Source organism: Mastacembelus armatus, chromosome 19 (assembly GCF_900324485.2).
Source record: "Mastacembelus armatus chromosome 19, fMasArm1.2, whole genome shotgun sequence".
Taxonomy (NCBI): domain Eukaryota; kingdom Metazoa; phylum Chordata; class Actinopteri; order Synbranchiformes; family Mastacembelidae; genus Mastacembelus; species Mastacembelus armatus.
In genome coordinates this window covers 5387379-5412999 of record NC_046651.1, presented here as the reverse complement: position 1 = coordinate 5412999, position 25621 = coordinate 5387379, and the positions used below count along the sequence as shown (strand labels likewise).

Genomic DNA, 25621 nt, shown 5'->3' with positions numbered 1-25621 from the left:
TAGCTTCACGTTTCTGACTATGGAATCGCCAATTATCAGAGTTGGTTTCTCAGCAGGTGTGTCACTGAGCGGGGAAAATCGGTTAGGAACATGAACAGGCAGGTGATGAGCTGTGGGCTTCTGCTTAGGAGTATGTTTCTGTCGGACCATCACCCAGGCTAATTCCCTGGGCTGCTCCGGAGCTGCCTTTGGATAGCTAACAGAACCTGAGCTCGGTGGCTCCACACCTGCTAACGGGGCTAGGCTAGCAGGGTTTTGTTCAAAGGTGTGTAGCCATGCTTCCAAATCGGTGATCCTCGCCTCCAAAGCTAGCAGAACCTTGCACTTATTACAAGTATCATTATCACTAAAGGAGGCAGAGGAATAACTAAACATGTGGCACCGAGCAGGAGAGAGAGAGAGGGAGAAGCCATGCTACTATTTGGCTAAGCTAACTGATAGGCTAACGAGCGCTAAGTCTGGAAATAGCAAGAAGTACTGGGCAAAATAGAAAGGTACTTGACTAGTACAGGACTATGTAGCAGTTAATGAATTGTTTAGAGAGTTTAGTTACTTTTTAGGTGTGTTAGACTAAAGCTAGTCTGTTGCTAATCCATAGACAAGCCACACAGTACAACGCACTTGCAACAAGAAGTGAATTCACTTACCTGGAAACAGCATCACAAGGGTCAACCACATTACTCACCTTGGCAACAACACACACGCGCACGCACGCACACACACACACACGCACACACACACACACACACACACACACACACATACCCTCCCATTTTCTCACTCCCTGTCTTACATATAAGCAATAATCTGCTCAGGCTGCTCTGGTAATGATTTTCAATAACCCAAGGTATTCTATCTCATCGCCCTTCATCTTCTCTCCCATCTCCACTATTTTTCTCATTGTGCCTTCACCCTCCACACACACTCTCCCTCCGTGTCACCCCACCCCACCCCACCCCACCCCACCATCTTATATTTTCATGAGGTCGGCCAGAACTGCTCCATACCCCAAGTGAGACCAGAGGAAATATCAGAAAGTGCAAAACGGTTCAAAAGAGTTAAAAAGACGTAAGAGTTTATTGATAATAAGCTATAATAAGTGCTTGTCATTCTTCTTCTCATCTGGTTCACAGTGCAGTATCTCCTCCTTTCAGGCTGCTGGTCCTTTACTCCTCAACAGCCCGCTAAACTAAAAGGGCCATTTATTGGAAGTACACTCACATGACTCTGGTGATAAAGTTAAATGATCTTAAGGATCACTGAGGTGCAGCCCACACATCTTCAACCAAATCCAAATTACACTCTTGGGTCACAGCACGCCAGCTCATTTGAATAAAAAGGGCAGAGATATTAGGATTAATTGAAAACTCTAGAGTGTTTTGTTGTGGCATCAGCGTTTGCCTTTCTCAACTGGAAGTGTACCATGAATTATTTTATGTTAATATTTTTATATGTAAGTTAAATCAATTGCATCAAGGGCTGTACCATAAATGAATATGTGTACTCAGCTACTTAAGTTGATTTTGAGGAGCACTCACTTTATGTATTATGCCATGTTCATTTATAGTTTCACTTTACTACGTTTCAAAGGTACATGCTGTACTTATTTACTCCACTATCTCACAGCCATGGTAACAAGTTTCTTTGCAGACATTCTGCAGATATGACCCAAAGTACTATGCCAAAATCATAGTTGTTAGAACCTTCAGAGGAAGCTCCCTTTTTTGTGTGTCCACACTGCATGTACTAAGAACGACAATATGTCTCAGAATGCTGCTTTTAGGGACTTTTTTAGCTCTGGAGCAGGTACTTTTCAGTACAATAGGAACCACACAAAAGCACTCACACAAATGGACAAATGCTGAAGTCCAGGCTGCCTATGCAATGGAGAAAATGCAGAGAGATCTTGAAGCTTCAGAAATGAACATACATTTTCAGTGTTGTTGAATGTCATGCAGAAGTGACGTCACTATAGCAACCATTAGCCAGCTTACGTTACGTCAATGTTCCTACTGGCGTTGTGAATGCAAACTTAAAAAGGGCACTTACAATCTGTAGTTCTCAGGTTTGTTCCTCAGTGGGGTAGTTTCTAGAACTGTTTAGTCTGAAGACACCTAAAAAGTCCATTGTTAAATTAGATACAATATTAAAATGCTGCTTACAAGTTAATACTTGGTTGTAATTACTGAAGTAATACATTATAATGTACCCATAACACTGGCAGGCAATTCTGCCTGCAAAACAAATACATAAGTACTAATTAAATCTGTTGGATTGACAATGTGGTTGCAAAGCATTTTTCTAAACAATAAAAAAAGTTTTGGCAAAACACTCAGCTCATGTCTCTCACCAGGACTGTATGGGTTTGTTTCATCAGATTTTGCTGATAGTTAAGCAACAGTCCTCACATCTGTTTTCAAATACTGAAATTCAGACAAGGACTTGATTGGTGCACATCGAGTGACTTCACTGTTTCCTAACTAAACTTTGCCCCATTCAAATTTAGAAGAGCACAGATAGACCAAGAAAATGCCTACAGTTTACACAGTATTTACAACACACTGTACTTTCATATTGAACATTCTGAATGTTTGACCTTTACACTATAATGTTTGCTTTTGGTTGTAACTTCCCAAAATAATTGTGGTAACATTTTATTAAATGCACATCTGGAATTGTTGAAGCTCTTGGAGCCACCGTCAGCCTGTGTTTGAATAAAATGTTCGTTTTCTGCCCATTTTCCTTTCCGGTGCTTTATCCTAATATAAACTAAAAATATCCAACAGGGAACTATGCAAATACATGTTAAAACCTGGCACAGAAAAGGTCTTAAGTCATATTTTCTACAGGCAGCAATAGTACAAGTGACATATTTTGGAACAGGCTTTGTCAAACTGACATTTTTTTAGTGTATTGTGCAGTGACACATGTAGATGCAAACGACAACAAGAAAGAAAGACACACCTGTTAGGTTTGTCAGGTTTGCTGTGTTTAGTAAAACAATACGAGAAAAACATTTAAACATTTACAAAGACACAAAATCAATACACACATCAAGACTAAGAATAAACCGACAAACGATCCTTAGCTATTGACAATTAACCATTAATATTCACCAGCAGCTAAAAGACTTTTTAACCTATTTGTAAATCACCCTGCCAGCCTGACCAGGCCATACTTTGAATATATATGAGTTCTCCAACTGAAAAAGAACCAAAGAGAACCTTTAAAAGCTGACTCTTATAGGCTGATAAATAAGAATATCTTCTACCTAAACTATGCCACAGTAAAATATACTTAAAATATAAAGATTACTGATGCTACAGAGTAACATATAATTAATAGTAAATGCACAGACTGTCAGCTTTTATCATTTGGCTTAATAGAAAATCTTATCAATGACACCTGCAACTGTGTCCTTTAAAGATAAGTGTACCCCGCATAGAAAATACCGCTGTGACCTTTCATCCTTCATTTCAATCACTGCAGTGAGGTTAAAACACCAAAAATCTCAAAAACCTGCCAAGTAATAGCAGATGACTAGAACAAATGCTGTGATAGAACTGCTCAAACTCCAGACAATACATCCAACCATTTTTCTCCCCTTATCCAGCAGGCTAAGCAGGTGAGTCCAGGCTTTTCTCCACCCAATGCTTTGCAGGTCTTCCTGGGATATGTCAGAGTTTTTCTGGCCAGATAAGATATATCTCCCCTGTGTGTTCTGACAGGCATCTTGATCAGACACCTGAACCGCCTTAACTTGATCCTTTCACAGCAAAAGTGCAGTGACTCTACTGGTTTGCAGTGACTGTATTTGTTTGGTGAGATATGCACGAACACTGAAAAAAGCAGCTGATATGTGCCTGATGTAGACAGGAGTAAAATTTATTTGGGTGTAAAAACTTAAATGCCAGTAAACATCCCTATCTGCATAGGAAAACATGTATATTTTGCATTTAATTTCTCTCAAATGACTGTCTAACCTGCAGCTTTGTTTAAAACCTGTCTGACCATCAGCATTTTCAAGTGTCTTGCCCTGCTGATATTTAGAGGCGAAAGCAGCCAGGTGCTTCTCTGGCAGTAGTAGATCAGACAAACAAACCTGTCAGCATTTGGCTTTTAGTTGCTGTTAATTTTCTCCTGGGCTTCTACTTCAGTGCAGGGGGGCAAACAGTAAAACAAACAGCAAACTCTATCAAGGTTTCACAGATACATGCACACAACATATGCACACAGATGTCCATTACTCATGCCTGTCTCAGCAATGCCCTTTCTCATTAGCTCTGAGTTAATTAGAGATAATTATGTGAGTTTGCTGGCTCTTCAAATTTTCTAGAAGAAATGAGGGTTCAGATAAAGTTAAAATTAGTAGATAACCCAGAGTGGCTCTACGAGAGAATATAGAAATTACTCGAGGCACTAATTTGATAATGAAATATGTGGGTTCCTTAAGTCAAAAGTTCAGAAATAAAAGGAAATAATGTAACTCCTTGTTTGCCTTGGGTCCAAATAAGGCACTGTAGGATGAACACCCAGATGCCCGTGTGTCAAAGAAAGTGCTCCTGACAGAGACTGCACTGGTTAATGAAGGACCTAGTTCACTAGTGAGAGAACAATGAAATCAACGAGTCCCAGCTCTTTCACACACTATAATCAGCATAATGTGCCATGCTGATTTTGACCAGTCTGCCATGAAGGCACTCTATTCACTGAACTGCCTCCTTGCCGCACCAAAGGTCCAAACGTTCTCCAGCACTAAAAAGAACAACATGTGTCACTTGTCCCTGCTTAACTCCAGTCCCCGGGGGCCACTGTCCTGCTTGTTTTCCAATTATCCCTACCCTACCCACTGCTGATTACCTGGATCAGGTGTGTTCAGCCAATCAGAAGCTGCAAGGGCAGAGATAGTTGGAAAAGAAGCAGGACAGTTGCCCTCGAGGACTGGAGTTAGAGACCCCTGATCTATAGGATTCTTCCAGCAGTAAGGGTGCCAAACCTTCATCACCACTCAAACAATAATAAACTCATGGTTAGAATTTTTGAACCTCCATGGTTTTATTAGGTCTGTGCACAAAAACAACTTGTTTGGTTTAGAAAAAGGCTGAGGGTTGGGTTGAAATAAGCTTTGTCATCATGACTGTTACACATCAGTTGGTCTATTGTTAATATAAAAATATATTTCATGAGTGAAGCTGTAATACTTTATTTAGTAACATACTGATTTATTCAAAAAACTGTAATATAAAACGTTATGCTACAAATCAGAGTATAGGCTATTTAAAGTGATTTAAAAGTTGTGGAAGCTTTCTGAAAGTCATGGGAAAGAAACTACTAGTGAACAATTCCAATGGCATTTAAGAAAAATAGTTTGGAAAAAACAATCCAGTGTCAGAATACCCTATGGACAGAAGACAAAACTTTAGTTGTGAAGGCATATGGTGGAAGGAGTGAAAGAATAACACGTATATGACGTTCAGCATGTTTGTCCTTGTTGCTCAAGGCAAAGAGAACAAACTGTTTGTGACAAGCAGTTCTGGAAATGATTGTAATGATACTTAATTTTAGTTTCTAAACCCTGAGTTTGTTTCAGTAGTTTATAGATGGATTGATGAGGTTTGCAGGGCAGTGAATTCAGTTGCCTGTTGTTGTCATTTAAGTCGCTCCCATTATCTGATTATTGTGGCAGCTAATCCCAGTACACTGACACTGGCTGTTTTCAAGACAGTAACGTTGCAGTGAACGTCAAGCTTGTGGGATTCTCACTTTCTTTACAAAACTGTGGAACAATGGTGATCATTGATAATGTGTTAAGTGTGGAGCTGGCAGTACTGCTGGTGTGAGTTTGAGGACAATTACAATTTCAGTAATTAAATCAGTTGATTTGAGTTTTACAAATGATCTCTTTAGTATGTACATGCCAAGAACTTTTTTTAAAAAATCCCTTTAGGTACATATATTTGCATTTCTATGTGTTTCATGCAATGTTATATTATATATTAGGTGTACAGTATAAGCCTTGGTATACAGACTATAATCAGTCGAGGACTTGAGAGGACTGATGATGATTGGGGTCCCTCAGTGGCTCCTCGGGCTCCCAGCTGGTGTCCATTGATCCCGGAGCACCATTTTGAATCTTAATTCCCCTGCAAAGGACTGTAGCTATGTTCAGACTGCAGGGAAATCTAATGATTTATAAAAAGAAGAAAAAAATCCAATCTCTATACCCGACTGCCTGCTTTGTAATTTACCTCCGATCACAGTGGACAACATTGGTTGCCATAGTAACGATGCACAGGTACACCAAAGGCATTTTTGTGTCCACAATATAAAAAGGGGGATAGGTGGCCGACATAATGCATGCACTGACACACACATTTGCAGAAACTGGTTCACACTTACATTCACATGCATGCAGTTACAATAGAGCACGCCTCAGGGCACAGGGGACGGGCACATCTGTCCTGAGCTCTTTATTGCTCACCTGATTTATTTGTAAGGTGCCACTGACATACTCAGAGCGTCACTGTAGGGAAGTTTTACATAACAATGTGTAGGTTGTCAGTGCTGTGAGACAGCTGTGGGTTACACACTCTGCCTCAACATCATTTACCTTCAGACTGTGTTTCCACAGAGTATAGTGCTGTAAGATGATAATAATCTAAATGTAAATGCCTTAATATTACTAATGTTTAAGAGCATGTAGTCAGGAGCAGCCAAGGATTGAACCTCTAACTGTGTGACTACTGGGTGACAAATATTATTGCTCAGCAGTTGTGATATTTATTATTATGATTCGGTGATTGTTTTCCATGAATTCCACTTTAGGCCTGTATGTGTGGTCAACAGAATTTTAAACAAGATATGAATATACTGAACATTATTACGTTATTGTTGTCACAGTGAAAGAATCAGATAAAGTATTGCAGTTGTTCTTGAGGTCTTATGAGTTTTTCTGTTTTTAAGCCAGTCAGTCAGAGAAAAGTCTGCTCCTAAGTGAACTTACATTGTTGCCTGTTGAAAAATTGACTGTTAATGCTCACAGTTTTAAGTAGTAGTGCATTAGTAGTACTTGATAGTATTCAAAATAAGGACATTCACAACCCCGATTCCTCTGGAGCTTCTTAGGTTTTTATAAATTTCAGTATAAGATGTGATATGATGTTCTTGTTGAATAAAGCCTGATAAAAAAAAAACTGTTGATTCACAGCTTTCAACATTTTCCATAATTTAATGTAGAAACATGCTCTGATGCAGTTTTCCTGTCACATTGGTGATGTTTTCCAAGACAATCAAAGCAGCTGTTGTTACAGCCATGGCTATTCATACAGCACATACCACCAATCCATCCCATGTACACATAGACTGGTAACTTAAAAAAATAAAAGGAACCCTTCTGTGTGTTGTTTTTTCTTATTTTCATAGCACATAAATATCAATAGCCCTACATGAGACTGTATGGTATATGTGCTGAGCATATCACTAACAGGCAGTTTTCATATTCCTCTGCTCAAGGGGGCATATGTCTGTTGACTCCCCTAAAATCTGAGGGTCAATCACATTTTATGTTGCCACATATCTATCAATCATGGTTTACCTTGTAAATAACTGCAGATTTTAGGAGTGCATTGATAAAGGTGAAATTTCTGAGCTCTAACTTTTCAGTGACAAGGGTTAGGAGCAGAAAGTTAGATACACTTTATGCTGAGGTGTGCAACTTTTGGAAACACTGAAGCTTCTTCCCACAGTTTATTTCTCACTTATTACTTATTACTATTGAATTATTTTATTAATATGTTTAATTTTATATGTTTATATTGGATTATTATGTTTGGCTCCCTGGTAGTAACATTTTGCTAAAATCTGAGAAAATAGATGCTTACTGTCAAATTTTTGGGCAGACTGTAAAAACATCTGCATATTACAGAGACTGGAGCATGTGATTGGTATCAGAGGAACAGCGTTAAAGTGGTTCCAATCCTATTTATCGGACAGATTCCAGTTTGTTCATGTCCATGATGAACCTTCCACACGAACAAAAGTTAGTTATGGAGTTCCACAAGGTTCTGTGCTAGGACCGATTCTGTTCACCCTGTACATGCTTCCTTTAGGATATATCATTAGGAAGCACTCTATTAATTACCACTGCTATGCGGATGACACTCAGTTATATCTATCTATTAAACCTGTTAACACAAACCAGTTAACCAGACTTCAAGCCTGTCTAACTGACATAAAGGCTTGGATGACCAGTAACTTTTTACTTTTAAACTCGGAGAAAACAGAAGTCATTATATTTGGGCCTAAAAATCTCAGAAATAACTGTTCTAAAATTATAGCTACTCTAGATGGCATAGCCCTGGCCTCCAGCACTACTGTAAAAAACCTTGGAGTTATTTTTGACCAGGACATGTCCTTTAACTCACACATAAAACAAATCTCTAGAACTGCATTCTTTCACCTGCGCAACATTTCCAAAATTAGGAACATCCTGTCTCAAAATGATGCAGAAAAACTAGTCCATGCATTTGTTTCCTCAAGGCTAGATTACTGTAACTCATTACTATCTGGATGTCCTAATATCTTAATAAAAAGCCTCCAATTAATCCAGAATGCCACAGCCAGAGTCCTGACAGGAACTAGCAAGAGAGATCATATTTCTCCTATATTGGCTTCTCTTCATTGGCTCCCTGTAAAATATAGAATAGAATTTAAAATCCTTCTTCTCACATACAAATCCCTTCATAATCAAGCTCCTTCATACCTTAAAGACCTCATAGTACCATATTATCCCAATAGACCACTTCGCTCTCAGAGTGCAGGCCTACTTGTGGTTCCCAGAGTTCTCAAAAGCAGAATGGGAGGCAGAGCCTTTAGCTATCAAGCTCCTCTCCTGTGGAACCAGCTCTCAACCTGGGTTCAGGAGGCAGACACTCTCTGTACTTTTAAGGCTAGACTTAAAACCTTCCTCTTTGACAAAGCATATAGTTAGGGCTGGCTTCAGGCAACCCTGAACCATCCCTTAGTTAGTTATGCTGCTATAGGCCTAGACTGCCCGAGGACCATCGGTGCACTGAGCTCCCCTACCCTAACCCCCCCCTTCTCTCCCACCTCATGTATATTCCACCATTGAATGTTACTAACCTTGTGCTCTCTCTCTCCCCTAGTTTGTGCTCTCTCCCTCCCTCTCTCTCTCTCTCTCTCTCTCTGTACCTTCTGCAGGTGTCCCTGGTCCTGGAGCTGTTTATCGCTGATGTGCAGTTACTGGCCCCACCAACTTGCAGTGTCTATTTGTTGTTTATTGTTGCTGTTCTTTTCTCTCTGCTCTATCCACTCACCCCAACCGGTCGAGGCAGATGGCCGCCCAAACTGAGCCCGGTTCTGCTGGAGGTTTTTTTCTTCCGTTAAAGGGAGTTTTTTCCTCTCCACTGTCGCCAAGTGCTTGCTCATAAGGGAATTGTTGGGTTTTTAGTTTTAGTTTTTGTAAAGTGCCTTGAGATGATTTGTATTGTGATTTGGCGCTATACAAATAAAATTGAATTGAAATTGAATTGAATATTTTGCGTAATAATGATGTGACAACATGAAAACATGTAGTACTAATTGCATCAAACCACTATGGTTACATCAGCCACCACCTACAAGTTAATACCTAGTGTTACACACTTCTGTCTGCCAACAGCCGACAACAGACTCCTCATCAGTCTCAACAGTGGAGAATTGTTTAGGGTCTGTAGATGTTTGTGCTGTTTTCTCGGTTTTTATTTATTCTAACCATAATTTTTCTTTTTTTTTGCTCATATAGGCAAATACGAGCAAAGACCTCAAACCTCACACAAACTATAAGTTAAAAACCACCAAACAAACGGAAGTACAGCGTGGATCATCAGCATCATTTTCATCACTGTCAAAAGTTCCTCTTGGTCAGCAGCACATGCTCTGCTCTTTTGCTGCGGTGTCAGTTGAAAATAAGCCATATGCAGATGTACTTCAGTATTCATGAATAAGCAAAATGATACTCATGCTAATAAGCCACCATGGGACAACAACACCAGGAAGAGTACATAGTCAAAGCCACGTGTTCTCCCCTCTTATATAACCTATCATTCCTCCTCCTTTCCTCTTCATTCCTAGCCTCTTCTGCTGTAGGTTTTTATTTACATTTACTTTGCCTCTCTTTGTGAGCCTGGAAAATTCCTCTTGTTATGATAATACAGGGCAGGTTTGTTAGCAGTGAAGTGGCCCAGTGGACCTGAAGAAACAGTGACCAAGACACTTACAGATGCAGGCGCAATGGTCTGCTTGGTTCTACCTCTTTCGCTTTGCATCTCACAAATCCTTGCAGGGTTCCCAGGAGATTGTTGTTATGGCCCAGTAACCGTGACAACGAAGCAAAGCAACAAATGAGTGGTTTTACCAGATTGTGCTCGTTCGGCTGGCAGATGGCTTTCAGGTTTTTTTAAGCTTCAGGGTTGACTGAGGTCCTCAGCTGGGGACGGGGAGTGTTTTTGTTGTTTGCTGTTGCAGCTTCAGAGCAAACCATGGCCAAAGTCTGCACGTGGTGTCAAATTTTCAGATGGAATTATTTGCTATTTGCCGTGCTGAGGTTGGACTCAGCATCTCTTCTTTTGACACGCTTATGGCTCAAATTTGGAAGCATTCCAGTTCAATCACAGCCTTTCACTGAAAGCTTCACTCACAGCTCCACTGGAGCAGGTCAGGGTTGAGGTGTTGATGTGTATACTACACAGGATTTCACACGGAGGACAGTTTTCGTTTTTTGTGTTTTTTTTTTAATGCAAATCATTGCATTATTGTCTGTACAGAAAATGAAGGGTAATGGGTAATATCAGGACTTTAGCTGTCTTATAAAATACAAGAACAAGTCCTTAATAATTTTTCTTGAAATATAAGGATCTTAAAGAATAAGGAAGGAGTTTACACTGCACAAGAACACCAGCAACTTCTTCAACTGATACTGAAGTTAACCCTGATGATAAATAATCACTAAACCTCTGTCTTTATGTGACAAAGCTGTTCTGTCTCCCCATTCACATTTCCTCTGCCAGCACAAGCATCCAGACTGGCGACTGGCAGCCTTCGATGCCCTTATGAGTCTGTATTTGTATTGTTTTTTACGCTCTTTGATTGAGCTGTTCAAATGTGTTCTTATAAATAAAAATTGAGTTTGATTTTGTCCAGACTGTTGCGGCTCCTCCGGTTATTGTTGACACTGGTGACGATCAGATTTATAATTAGAATTTTTTTATAGCAAGTGGAAAGTGCTGGAAAATAAATCAGAAGACTAGCTTTCCAATTTAAAGAGAACTGTGTGAGTGTGCAGTGTTATCTGGCACTTGCTTTGCTCAGGAGATGACAGATGACGTTCTGTGTGTGGAATTAGTTTTGTTTGTGTGCGTGTGTGTGTGTGCGTGCGTGGGAATTGATGCAAGATGGATGATCAGGGAATGATTAACAAACTCCAGAATTTGTCTGTGACTATAACTTGTCACAGTTATGAGAAATCAGTGCACAGCTGTACTGACTTCTGGTCTCTCCATCTGTGTTGATCTGACCTGGGTTTGTCACTGTCTAACCAGGGCACAAATTCACGCTGAAGTACTGCTATTTGGTTCCCAACAAATGATATATATAGACTTTGTGTTGTCCCAGAATATTTGGGAAAGTTGTAAGGCTTTTAATGAACCTGAGCAGCAAACTGTGATATTTTTTCCCTGTTTATAACAAAGGAATGCCCAATCTTTGTCCATAGGGAAGGAGTTCAGTCGTTTTTCGGGTGGAAAGAAGATAATTTGATAGATAGCATAATAACAAATGCATTTTACGTAAAGCACCACTCAGAAATTAGATTTTTAATAGCCATGTCAAACACAAAAGATCAGAAACACTAGAAAAACAGTTGAAATCAGTTTTTTCAAGTACAATAAAAATGTCCCAGGCAGCTCAGCACAGAGAAAATTATTCCTTATTGTATATCTCATAATCGATATTTTCATATGTTGTGTGCAAAGTTTCTGAGAAATCTTTAAGTTGTCTATAATTATCTATGTCTATTAAGATTTTGACTAAGCTGAGAAAGTGTAATTTTAGAATTACACAGAATGCACCCGAGTCATCTGCACATGACAGTCGTGAAATTCAGTGAAAGTCAGATTTGCAAATGCAGATATTTCAGGCTTAAAAATTCTTAAATAAATAAATGAAAGCAGAAATACTGCATCACCACTCAGCAAATTCCTGCTTTGAAAGTTTCCTGTCTTCATCCCTGTGTTGTGCAGGTGTTCAGAGGATCCCCTGATTATAATTATGCAAGATATAAAGTGTGCTTGGATTTAGAATGCTACCATGAGATATTAAATCAAATTAATCTGGATTAAGACTTGCTTATTTAAATACACAGCGAGAGAAGGCTCACTCCTCACTGCTGCTCTCCCCATATTAAATCCTTATCATTAACGTGTTAGAAGGTCAACATGGTACCTTGCTGATCAGTGATCTAATGTTCCTAGGAGCCATGCTTCATGGAAATAACATAGTCGCCTCTCTGCCTGCTTTCCCTGGCCTTAATGAATCATCCAAATCCAATAACAATAATAGTAACAAATCATGGCTGTGGACATGCTCTGCTGTAGATAGCAGTAAGGTTGTATTTCTTTTGAAAATGATTCAGAAGTTGGCAGATTGTTTTTATACTCTAACTCTACAGCTGTAAAAGAGCATAGCATGTGCCCTGAAACACACACAAACACACTTAAAATTCATTATACCAACATACAGTGGGTACGGAAAGTATTCAGACCCCTTTAAATTTTTCATTCTTTGTGTCATTGCAGCCATTTGCCAAAATCAAAAAAGTGAAAAGACCATGTGATATTTCAGTTTTTCTTTTTTAATACATTTGCAAAAATTTCTACATTTCTGTTTTTTCTGTCAAGATGGGGTGCTGAGTGTACATTAATGAGAAATAAAATGAACTTTTTTGATTTTGGCAAATGGTTGCAATGACACAAAGAGTGAAAAATTTAAAGGGGTCTGAATACTTTCCGTACCCACTGTAAAAGAAAGAACCATAATAATAATACTAGTGGATTCACAGATCTAAATATTTCAAATAGATCTCTTTGGGATATGAGGTAACTTCAGTTTTCGTGTTGATGATAGTCTTTATATCTTCCATCATAGCTTTTGTAGTCTTACAGTAGTCTTATGTAGAGCAAAAAAGCTTGTTAAGGAACATTTTTTCTCATAGATTTCACTGATCCAATAAACACTGCAGGTATGTGTGTTCCTGTTGCTCTTGTTAGGAGCTGTTGGAGGTGTGCACTGCTCTGTGTACTTTTTCTTTTTTGCTACAGTAATCATTGAGGCTTATGAGAAGAATCTACCACACGGTGTGAGTAAACCTCAGGTTTGTTACAGCATTTTGGAGAAAGCTTTAGTCTTTCATTTAATTTTAAACCATAGATCATAGATGTAATGAATGTATTATTACCTTTAAGACCTCCATATGAATGTATTATGGTCCTAAAATAAATGGATCAAGTAACAGGAAATAGTGTCTCATACACTGAAGAGTAATTGATGATTACGGGGAAGGGCAGCATGGATGAGGGCTGACAAGAAAATGAAACCTTTCAACTTCACTGCGTCCTCATGCCTCGTACATGGGACTTTGTAGTCTATGTAATGCTGGGTTTTCTGTTCTGTTATCGAAGTCATTTACAGTATGAATAACTGTTTAGTTGGTGACAAGAACGTGACAACTTGTAACCTTAAACTTGATATGACAAGATGGCAGCGTGGCCCATGTAAACAATGATTTACAGACCTCACATGGCAGCAACAGCAAGTCAGTTTTCACGGTTACTGTGTGTGAACTCAGATACAAGAAAGACAAGTAAAGGTTTTTGCTTTGATCTGAACAATGGAGACTAGAGCTGAAAGCCCTGACAAGCACATCAGCATACTGCTGAAAATAGTTCTGTGTTGTAGCTATTTCAAGGCTAATAAAGCACACAGCTCGTTGTCAGCGCTCTGAAAATCATGTTCTTTGCTCTGTGGCTATAGCAACACCCGTGTACCCTTAAATTTATGTTAGATATATAGGACTTTATTTTTTAGACTTATTGGTGTATGAATGTAACACTGTGATTCAGCTAAGATATACTATCTTTCCAATAACTCATGGCACTAGTGTCATTGCAAAAAAAAAAGTTATCCCCAAAATATTGTTAACGACATGTTTTGGATAGCCAAATTAGATGCAGTAATCTTGCATGGTTTTATTTACTACTTCTAAACCTTTTTTTTTTTCTTATGTTTTGTTAATATAGTTTTATTAATTTAGAACTAGTGGTTGTGGGTGGAAGTGGAGGACTGTCCCTGTGATACAAATGCAAGAGGTTTAGTCGTTTGTAATAACATGATGTGTCTTTTATAAATAAAAGTATAAATTTGCTGCTGTCACATATGCCCTGAAGAAGGCTTCATGTAGAGACAGGTCATCAGACGTGCCAGTCCACTGATTAATAAACTTTTCCTAATGATTAATACTTGAGGTGTTTTGATATTCATTGATCATGGAGTGCTGCTTTGTCTTTCTGACTTTGTTCTGGAGAATGCAGAAAATATTGGAACAGGACCTCAGAAGGTTCCTTGATAAAATGGCTATTGTTATTGCTATAATGCTATTTAAAAATATTTCAGATGAACCAGGTGGACCCTGTATCTTTTGAAATGCATAATACTGCACTGGATTTAGGAAACATACATAAGCAGAAGTGACATGAAGTGTGCATGCTAACTCTTTCAGGCACTCTTTATCACATCATAACACACCCTCTTACTATTAACCATGGAGAGTGAAGGATGAGGGGAAGAGCAGAGGGGAAAGGTGACAGTGCCTTATACACACACACAAAACATGCAGTATATTAACACAAGTAAGCACGAAAGCAATAAAATGCATGACTGCACGTAGAGTAAAGATTTTCTTATGCAGAAAACTCCCTTTCTATATTCAGTCCTTTCATATCTCCACTTCCATCGATCTAATTTCCTTCTGTACACCCCCACTCCTACATGCACACTGGGTCCTTTTGAATACAGGGAAATAACACTTGGCCTTAAGCAGAGGTTTTAAAGCTAGGACTTATTGGAAGACTGTGACATGCCCAAATAGGATTTGCAGCCTTTTGTTTTGATAATACTATCTTGTCTGTGCAAGGATTGAATGGTTTAATGGGGCATTACATGCTGCACACTTAAAATAAGGGTTTCTGTTGAGTCTATTCTAATTCCCAGACAAAGCCAGTAAGCACCTTATCGTACTTTGTAAAGAAAAAAGTTCCAGTTACTGCCTCTGTCCTGTAATACTCACAGCCCTGGCACTTTCAGGACTTTCCTCTGGATTTATCCTCCAGCTATACCCTGCATTACCATTTCTTTTTCTCCATATCTGACTGCATCTCCCACCACACCTGTACCCATTTACCTAAAGAGCTCCCTCAGTTTATAAATGCTCATCTGGTTTCCTTGTGTCTTTGCCAAAAAAATGAATCTCAAGTGATGAACCCACAGGTAGAGCTCTCTCAGGTTTATGGAACATTTGCAGCCCATTGTTTTTGGTTTGAAGATCTCACCACTCTCAAGGCTGTTTGGTGAATGTGTGATAAAATGAGCGTGCACTACCTGCCTTGCACTGAACAACAGGCAGAAAAAGTTAGTAGCTTGCTGGGGCACATTGTGTAGAGCATTTATGAGACATTGTAGTGACAATTTGAATGTAGTGGTTGGGAAAGTACAAATTTTAATTCAAAGTGTTTAATTCAAGTGTCAACCAAAAGATTTCCTTTGATTGTTCTGTTTTGTGAGTATATATATAGATATATATATATCTATATATATAGTTTGGCTATGATTTTTGGCTATGATATATATATATATATATATATATATATATATATATATATATATATATATATATATATATATATATATATATATATATATATATATATACATACATATATATAACTGTAATCATAGCCAAACTTTCCTCCAGTGGATTACATCCTTAATATCTACTGCATGTATGAAGCCTGTTGTATGCGACAACAACAACCACATGAAAAAGAAAGATGGCTCGCTTTAAGATTACCATAATGATTGCAGTGAGGCCTGGGCTTCATTAAAATGAGCATGGATTAGTTATCATGATAAATTTCTCCATTCAGATTCTTGCTGTGCAGCAGTGAGTGATTTCCACTGGGAAGCTATGCTGTGTAAAAGTAGAGGTCAGGAGAATGTTAAAACTTTCCCCAGGGATATGGAGGAGACAAGTTGGCCCAGACGAAGCGCTGAAGTGGACTGACTGTGGTTGGCTGCTCCCAAATCTAAATCTTTTTGACTTGTGACGGTGAGAGAAAAAGGAGAAGTGAAGGGGGTTGATGTCCTATGAGTGTGTAGCTATTCAAACCTTAATCTAGATTTCTCTAAGACAGATGGAGAGACAGAGCTCATATTAAGCATGGCTATGCTAGTACACCCAGGGAATAGCGTGGTGTGGAGTGGTGAGATGTGTATACCAATATGGGAACAGAAGGATGATGAAAAGGGTAAGGGGAGGGTCTTGTCTCAGGAGTCTGATATGTGAGAAGGAATAGAAGATTAATGATTGTAAGACTTGATTGTCAGATGGCTCTGCTCAGAAATCACAGAGGTCAGGCCAGAGCACAGCATGAGGGAACAGGAATTCAAGGAGCCAAGGAGAGGGAGGAAGAAAAAAGGTTTAGCAAGGAATGGAACGTGAGTGGGGGTTGACTTTTATGACAAGACATATATATATGTATATATACTGGAAATAAAAAGGAAAAAGAGGGGAAGAGTGACAGAAAAAGAAAGAATAACAGTGGGTGACAAATCTAGGATTAGCTGGTGTTATAGCCAGATACATGGTGTGAGCCATTCTGTGTCAAACCACTGCAACATGAGAGGAGAAGATCATGAGAAGAGGACTCCAACACATGTAACATATGTTCTAGGTGCATTTACTGGGATAGACGTGCACTTCATAGGTGTAGACCAAAATTAGGTTTTTGAACTATTTATTCAAGGCTTTTTTTTTTTCATCACAATTCATCCTTTAGGAATATCTGCACCAAATGATATACCAGTATGTGGAGTATGTTGCAGTGCGGCATCACAAGAGCTGTCCAACGGCATCAGCAAGCAACAAACCGTATACTATGATAGATTTCTTTTAATCCTTTTTTTTTTTATACACAGTTCCACCAGTACTTCAAGTTTGCTAAAATAGAAAATACACAGGGCTGTTTACATCCAGGTGCTTGTTTCTAGTTTTTAGTTTGAGCCTATTAGTATTTTTGCTTCTGCTAGTTGTTGTGCTGCTATATACCATCTTGCAGTTAATGGTAAACCACAGAACAAATATCCATGCATGTGTGTTTAAATGCCTTCAGCTCTTTGTCTTTCATGTGGTACCTTTTTTTTTATTGACTTTACATAACTGGCTGTGTTGGCATTTTATCAAAAACAAACGTCCATTTCCTCCAGACTGGTAAACTAACATGATGGACTACTCCTTTTGTTTGAGAAGCTCACCTAATACTGCACATGTGCGTATTCGCGTGTGTGGCCAGTGTTACAAGGCGAGGAAGTAGTTAGAGACACACCGGCGCAGCAGGAACATGTTGGGGATTTGCGAGGTGGACTGGCAGAATGTAATGAGTGTAAGAAAAAGGAATGTCTTACTGTGACTGTGATCAATTGCAAATGTGTATTCAGCTTCCACTAACATTTAGACAATGGGTCTTTTTCACAGCAGATATTTTAACTTGTCATAGTAGACAAAGCACAACATTAAGAATGGCTGGGCTCTGTTACTGCAGTAAGCCTTGACACAATGTTTGTTCTGGAAGAAACAGATTTCTTCCAGCTTTCTGTCATAAAGTAGGCTGAGGGGGTTTTTTTTCTCCATATCAAGCTCTGCTGAGCACAAAGCAAAATGCAGAATTAAGTCCGATTTAAGTGAACCCTTCAGAATAATCTGCATTTCTGTTTAAAATAAGGTCAGGTCTTTAAATCAAGTGGCTACTATGAACAAAAGCAGAGTCGTCAAAGAGTTAAAACGCAGCTCTTTTCCATCTGAAACTGTAAATAATTGTTTGTTGCTTATTAGATGAAACAGATTCTTTCCCAGAAAACGTATTTGCTCTACAGGAGCAGTATCCTCTCTGAGTTTTGTGATAGCAGAATGGTCCTTAAATCTAACACAGGAGCTCACACAGTATAAAGGTGGACTTTCCTTTCTCAAATGTTTCTCAAAATAATTACTATGAGTGATGTGACATTTCTGAAGCAGCTGCCATATTTGCAGTTTTATGAATCTGATGCAAGCCCATGTTGTATTTTTGTTGCTTAGCTGGCTCATTTTTTTTTTGTTTGTTTGTTTGCTCATACTGAAGAAGGTAAATGTGCTGAAACAAAATCTGACAAGCTATGCTCCATCTGCTTTCAAATGATAGCAACCTCTTCCTGTTTTCTTCCATAAAGTGACCAAGTACTTTTGTTCCACATCACCACTGGCTTACAAAGTAAAACTGAATTCAGTTCAGCTTTAAAACCACGTTTGTCATGCAATGTAGAAATAGTTTGGGTAAGAATGGCACACATAAACAACATGACATACGCAAGCATGGTAATCAGCTGGAAAGAACAGTGAAGGTGGTCGACACTGTCGCCCTGTCATGCTCTGGCACTGTTGCTCCTTCCAGGCCTCACAAGTATGCATCAGTATGTTTAATGATTAACTGGTCCTGTGCCATGCTGCATCATTTCAGACAGAGTGTATAAGAGGTAAAAGGGAGTGAAAATCCCCTCTATGGAAATGAGAGGTAGCACTCATGATTAAATGCATATATCAAGGACAGGAGGGAGAAGCGGGAATACACCCTGCTGTTCCACCACAGATGATCCAGAAATTTCCTCAGCAATTCTAACAAACGTCTCCCAGGAAAACCCAGAAGCAAAGAGATGCTACAGTTTTCAAATTTTATTTTGACCCATTATTTTATTCTGTCACGAGGAAAAATTTCAATAATATGCAAAAATGCAGGTAGAAATAAGGCTGCACCCTCTTCCAAAAACGGATGTATTCGCACTGAGTAACACCAGATCAGGAAGCAGGTGAGTTGTTTTTTTTCTGCAAAACTGAACAGCTGGGTCAATGTGTGGACAGATAACAAGCCTGGTTTGTTTCCCCACTGATAGGACCTCATCGCATCAGAATACTTTTCACAACTTTGGAGCTTTGGCTTCTCATGGGGCCCACAAACAGTCAGAAAAAAATAAAAACAACCATTTCACTTAACAGTGTAAGAAAAAGCAAACTGAACCATCCATCTGTAACTTTGCAAAACAAAACTTATTCTCTATGTCCAGCCTGATATAATAACTGTTTTCTGCAGCTTTCAGCAAAACTGGCCACAAAAATGATCTACACAAACTATTTAACGCTAAAGAAAATACCTTTTCACACATTTCAATTAAGTGTGGGGTGAAGTCGAGATGACCTCTGTCTCACTGTGCCACCCGCAAGCTGCCAAAAATTAATTCCAGCTCTTCAAATATCAGTAAATTAAAGAAATTCACTGTGCTCTGTGGTCATATACCCATGACGTTCAGACAACACGCACACCAGAATCATCCACTTATCCTTGTAGATAACAAGCTCTATGCATTTCAAAATATCAGCATTACACAACAGGACAGATGGAGACAAATTACTGTATAAATGCTCTGTGCAGACGGACTTATGGTACACAAACCGGAAGCCATTAGTCCATTCTCTTCTGCTCTTTAAAACTACATACAGAGATCTACAGATACAAACCTTTAGCAGTGGAGTGATAGCTATATTCTTTTCTCTTTGGGATACTACCATTCTCCGAAAGGATTACTACAAAGCAAACTGCATAATGAAGTGTTTAACCACACAGACAGATCATTTTCATGTCTTTGCATATAATATAATATATTTCTATGTTTTTAAGCAGTAAGGCAATTTTAAATGACTGTAATGGCGTATCTCCACTGCTTCAGTGATGTTGCTAATAATAAAGCTCCTGAAAGAAGCAGGATGAGCTACAGACATCAAAGCAGTAGATTAAAGACACGGGAGATTTGTGAGTTATGCATGTGTTCATGAGTCTGTGCGCTCATGTTGCACATCTATTTTTTTTTTTAGTTTGAGGATATTTAAGCTAGTACTCATATTTTCAAAATAAGAGAAGTTTAATGGTTAGAACGATTTTTTACTTTCTTGCTGAGAGAACTTTGATACAGCCTTGCTCTTTCCAAAGCCACCAAAATCCACAGTGCAGTTGCTTTAAAGCTCACTGTTTAACATGTTACTTCTCATTTGTTTTTTCCATACAAAAACCAATGTGTAAAATTCACGGTTTCTGGTTTTGCAAAGATTTTACAGGATTTTTGCCACCACTGTGAGGGTGCTGGCAATCAACAGTCAAAGGTGCCATTGTACACTGGTCCACAACAACAAGAAGTCATTTTCTTTAGAGAGAAAGGCAAAGGAATGAGTTATTCCAACTTTCTGACCAACTCTGAAATAACCAAATTATTCATTATAATGATCTGCTCTTACTGTCACCTTTCAGTTCCAAGGAAGACTATAAACGTGATAATGAGGGTAGGAACAGGCACTTTTCCAATAAGATCCAATACATTTAATTAAGCAACATTTCAGCACAGAGAACAATGACTCCTCAGGCAAACTGTGACTTTTTTGATGCTGAAGCTGTTAAAAGTTTTTGGACGTACACACATACATAATGACCTATTCTTCCTGCTCTTCCACGAAAGCAGAAAAAAGACATTTATGTATTTGCCTTTGTGGAAAGACTGTTCTGGTTTCTAAAACACACTTCTGCTGTATTCCAGGAAAGCAGTGTTTGTCACATGGCTCATCCTGCTGATTGTACTTGTGCTTCTGTAGCCCTTGGAGAGACTATCTAGGTGAGCCATGTAAATCAGGTGAGAGTCATTAGACCCACACTCCTGAGCTCGTTTCACTTCACACCTGGCCTGAAACCAACTCAGGAATGTGGGTCTAAAGATTCTCACCTGATTTCCATAGCTCACCTAGTGAGCCTATGGGACTAGGGGTGGAGTGAAACCAACCTGAAGGGTAAATTGGAGTTTCCATACCAACTTTCTCTCAGACTGATGAAGTTACTCGGATGAGTAGTCAAACATTTCAACCTAAAAACTAGAAGTCCAGTTGCCATGACTCAGCTTCTAAATAACTTCACCTGGACGACTGAGAATCTTCACAGACTTGGAGAGACCGGCTTCTCAGGTTATGAATCAGGTAAAATAACAATCAAGCACTACTTCCTGCTATTGGCTTTTATACACTAGGCTTTGACCATTTTCTGCTGTGGCACTTGTTGCACTGGAAGTCTCTCTAGATGACACTAGCTTTGTAAGAGGGCTGTACAAACCTCCTCAGTGAAGGCTCGTCCAAACAGCTGTGTCAGATTCTGCACTTACGGTGATCTTCTCGGGGACCAACAAGACAGTAAATGACTGACACAAGTCAGTGCTTCTAGTTCACAGCTGTGACACTTAAAAGTCGGGCTGTTCTTAATTGGCATTATAACCGCTGTCTGCAATTTCGACAGCCACAATGGGTGGTAAATGGGTTAGCGCTTAGCAGTAAAAAAATAAATAAATAAAAAATTAGCCCATCAATATATAACCTCACTTTAAATGACCTTATCATTTAACTTAATGCAGTTTAACTATGATGCATCCTGTAAGGGAAATCTAATGTTGCTGGCAGGGTTAAAACACTTTGCCAGTCACCATGTAATAAAGAAAGGAGAACATCAGCTTTTAAAGCTTGGTTGTTACAGCTGCACATAACTTTTTATTTTATTTTTGGAAACTACACAAGAGCATTCCCACTTTCCCCGATTTCTACAGTCCTTATTTGTCAAAGGTCTACTTAAAAGACTTAATGACTAACAAACCTAAAAGGGGGAACCCTTCTGATTTTACACACAATTTAGATTACTTGCTATAGATAGTATTGCTGTGGATGGCGCTGGAAGGAGATATGACAGGAATTGTGGGAGGTGAGTTTTACATTTCTCAGTTACCTTTTGAAGACATTTGTCATTGGCTACAGCTGCAATGAAAACAACATCCCGACAGCTTAAATGTGAACTCTATATTCTCCAGAACAGCGTGGGGAACTTTAGTTTTACACACGTTGGCGCTTACCCTGAAGTCGATGCCCACAGTGGAGATGAAGCTCCCAGCTAGAAAGGCTCCATCTTTGAAGCGAACCAGCAGACAGGTCTTCCCCACACCTGAATCCCCCACCAGCATCACCTGAGACACAGGCAGGCAGGAGAGTGTTACTGACTGATAAAAGTCAAAGCCTTGTATGTGCTGAGGAACAGAATTGAGGGAGGAGAGGTAGGGAAACCGCTTGGGTAACAACTTATCTACAAACACACAGGAGTTTAGGCAACACAACCTAACACACACAGACACACTCCCAAAACTCCCATCTACTTAGAAAAGAGAGCATTTCCAGTCATTCCTGTGGGAGACAGCAGACGGCATAGGCCAATGGGACAGAGCAAAGGGAGAGGTGGGGCCCAGAGCTTCTTTCTTTCTTTCCATTCAGGCAACACAAAACTCTGTGCACTTTTGTCCCATTTAATATGTTTGTGTGTCTGCTGATTGCATGTATTTTTATTCTACAGACAGCAGTATATTTGCTACATTTACAGTGTTTAATTTGCTGTGACCAGAGGTGACATTTGAGACACTGAACTCTTGCAACCGTGCGTATCTTACACAGATTAAAGCAGTGATTTTGGCAGAGCAAACTTGGAACAGCTGTTAAACAATGTGTAAAATTAACACCAGCTGCCACCCATGATGAGAATTTAGATGTGCTCGATGTATTTTTATCAGTGGTCTGTAAAGTCTCTCTTCCTTTAAATATATGGGTCGAATATACAAACCCAAGGGCGCCACAACTAATGATGATTTCTAATTTTTCAGCTATTTTTCATGAATCAATGAGGCTTGAAAAATGTGAGCCCCAGGTGACTTCAAAAATCCAAATGCCAAAGACTTAATTTGATATTTACAATGATGCAGATTCTGGCAGTAACACTATGGTATTATAATAATTCCTACAGAAACCTATACAAGTTTAGAGTGTGACTTTAAAACGGGATAAAGGACACTTCTGACTTAATTTAGATGCACACAGGCTGTTCGATGAAGTATGAAAGTGCTGACTTAATTTACAGTGTTTTACATTAACATTATTTTAAAGTAGTGTAAATATAGAGTGGGGATGTGTAGTAGCTGCCAGATGTGTATTTTTTCCCAGTGGGTAGATCTTAATTGCCTTAATTAGATCCACATTCCCTTTACTTGACCAGAGCAGTAAAGCCAGTGTGTTAAGTGCTCACTGTTCTGATGCCATGTTTGTCTTCTGCAGGTCTTACCTGTGTGTTTGTAAATTGACTACTCAGTAATCCTGTTCATAATCACAGTGTGTTGTGCTGATTTGAAGAGATGATTTATTAGCCCAAATGCTTTAAACTAATGTCAGTTGTGTCACATCAAATTTAATTTCTAGCCAAGTTAAGGATTTGCAACCGCACATGTGACTGAATTCAACAATGGCAGACAATTAAAGGAGGAGCAAGGAACAATCAAATGTCCACCCATTATGTCCACTGCTGCTAAACAAAAACACAACCCACTCACTTTCATGTTACTGCACAGGACTACAGCTGTGATGCACACCAGTTCAGGTTCCTCTGGGCCTCAACCTTTGTTCTAGGTATACTTTAAAAGGCCTTTATACACATGAGACAAGAGTCTGGCAGGATTACACACACTAGGGACACATTGACCTATATGCTTCTTGTGCATTTTTTTTTTTTTTTTTGACTATGCCTCCTGGGGGGAAACAGTGAAATTAACTTTTTCCTGCAAGCCTGCCCCAAAGAGCAGTATATCCAACACCTAATGGCTGCATCATAGTGTCCAGCTACTGCACAGGGCCCTGTGTGGGAGCCAATTTCTGCCAGGGCAAGAAGGAAAACTCAGGAAAAGAAATGAATACTAAAAAGGTCAAAACATCAAAATCTTTTTTTTTTTTTTTTTTTTTTTTTGGTGTCGTTAGAATAATACATTTTGTTATTAACATTTCAACTTTGAAGACATCATAATGCAAGTTTCTTAGGCAGCAGTGGCCTGGCAGCTGTTCCTGTACTGATCGACTGGTTAACTGAATACATGCCCGTACGATCCCTCCCTTGCTGAGTAAAAATGTACCATTTTAAACAGTAAGACCTGAAGCCTGAACTGTCAGCCCACCTTAAAGGCGATATCGTAAAACTCCCCGCTGTTGCTGATGGACGGTCTGCTGGGATACACCAGTCCGGAGGATGGAGCAGCAGCGACGGCCAGACTTTTTCCCGTCCTCCCGCTGCTCGGCGACGCCTTGGGGCTCTTGGAGCTGCCTTTGCTTTTCACTGCCTTCTTCCTGGACATGGCTCCGATAACCTGTTCAGCTTCCAGCAACTAAGACAGAAGTGTGTGCGGAGGGGAGGAAAGCTGCAGGCGAAAGTGAGGTACTTTACTTGTTGGAGCTCTGGTCGAGGCGCGATCAGGCAAAAGGTGAACTTCACCTGCGCGTCAAAACCATGACTAAAGCGTAAATTGATAACGACGTCGCAAGACAGCTGTTATCCCGGCGCTGCAGACTAGAAATGAGAGGTCTGGTTAACAATGTAAACATCTCGCTCGCTCGCTCGCTCTCTCTCTCTCTCTCTCTCTCTCTCTCTGAGCGCATGAAGGCATGGCTGTTACAGAGCGTTTACCTGGAAATTCAATCCTAAAAACAGAAAATATTCTACTTTTCCAATCATACTGGGCCAAGTCAGCAAACACAGCCTCCCACAGCTGCAAACTGGTGACACTGGTGACATATTCTGATGATCAACAAGATTAGCCTGAACGATACTGACTTAATGGGCTGGGCTTTGAGTCAGCGTCCATTACCATCCATCACCATACCTGGGTTAACTTCCAACATGCTTGTACAGTCTAGTGTGTATTTTTCTGTCAAAGGTGTAGCTCAGTATTGGCACTAACTCAGACTTTCAATCTGCATGAAAGCTTGTAATAGGAAGCTTTCTATTTTCTCCACACTCAAGGCTGTGCCACTCTACTGCCCAGTCCCATTCACTTAGCTCAGACTGGTATGGAAGCAACATGCACATACAGTGGGTACGGAAAGTATTCAGACCCCTTTAAAATTTTCACTCTTTGTGTCATTGCAGCCATTTGCCAAAATCAAAAAAGTTCATTTTATTTCTCATTTAATCTACACTCAGCACCCCATCTTGACAGAAAAAAACAGAAATGTATAGATATTTGTGCAAATGTATTAAACAAGGAAAAATGAAATATCACATGGTCATAAGTATTCAGACCCTTTGCAGTTGACACTCATATTTAA

The 25621-nt window shown here is 39.4% G+C and overlaps 1 protein-coding gene across 1 annotated transcript in view; it reads right to left on the bottom strand.

The window, feature by feature from the left end:
* The window catches only part of rab26 (RAB26, member RAS oncogene family), an 89175-nt gene that overhangs the window by 61621 nt on the left and 1933 nt on the right, over nucleotides 1–25621 (bottom strand). The window contains exons 2-3 of the mRNA XM_026315616.1: nucleotides 24475–24714; nucleotides 22345–22455 (exon numbers count right to left, since the gene is read on the bottom strand). Of these exons, the coding sequence (XP_026171401.1) occupies nucleotides 22345–22455; nucleotides 24475–24651 (288 nt within the window). The 5' untranslated portion in view covers nucleotides 24652–24714. The remainder of the gene's footprint in view (nucleotides 1–22344; nucleotides 22456–24474; nucleotides 24715–25621) is intronic.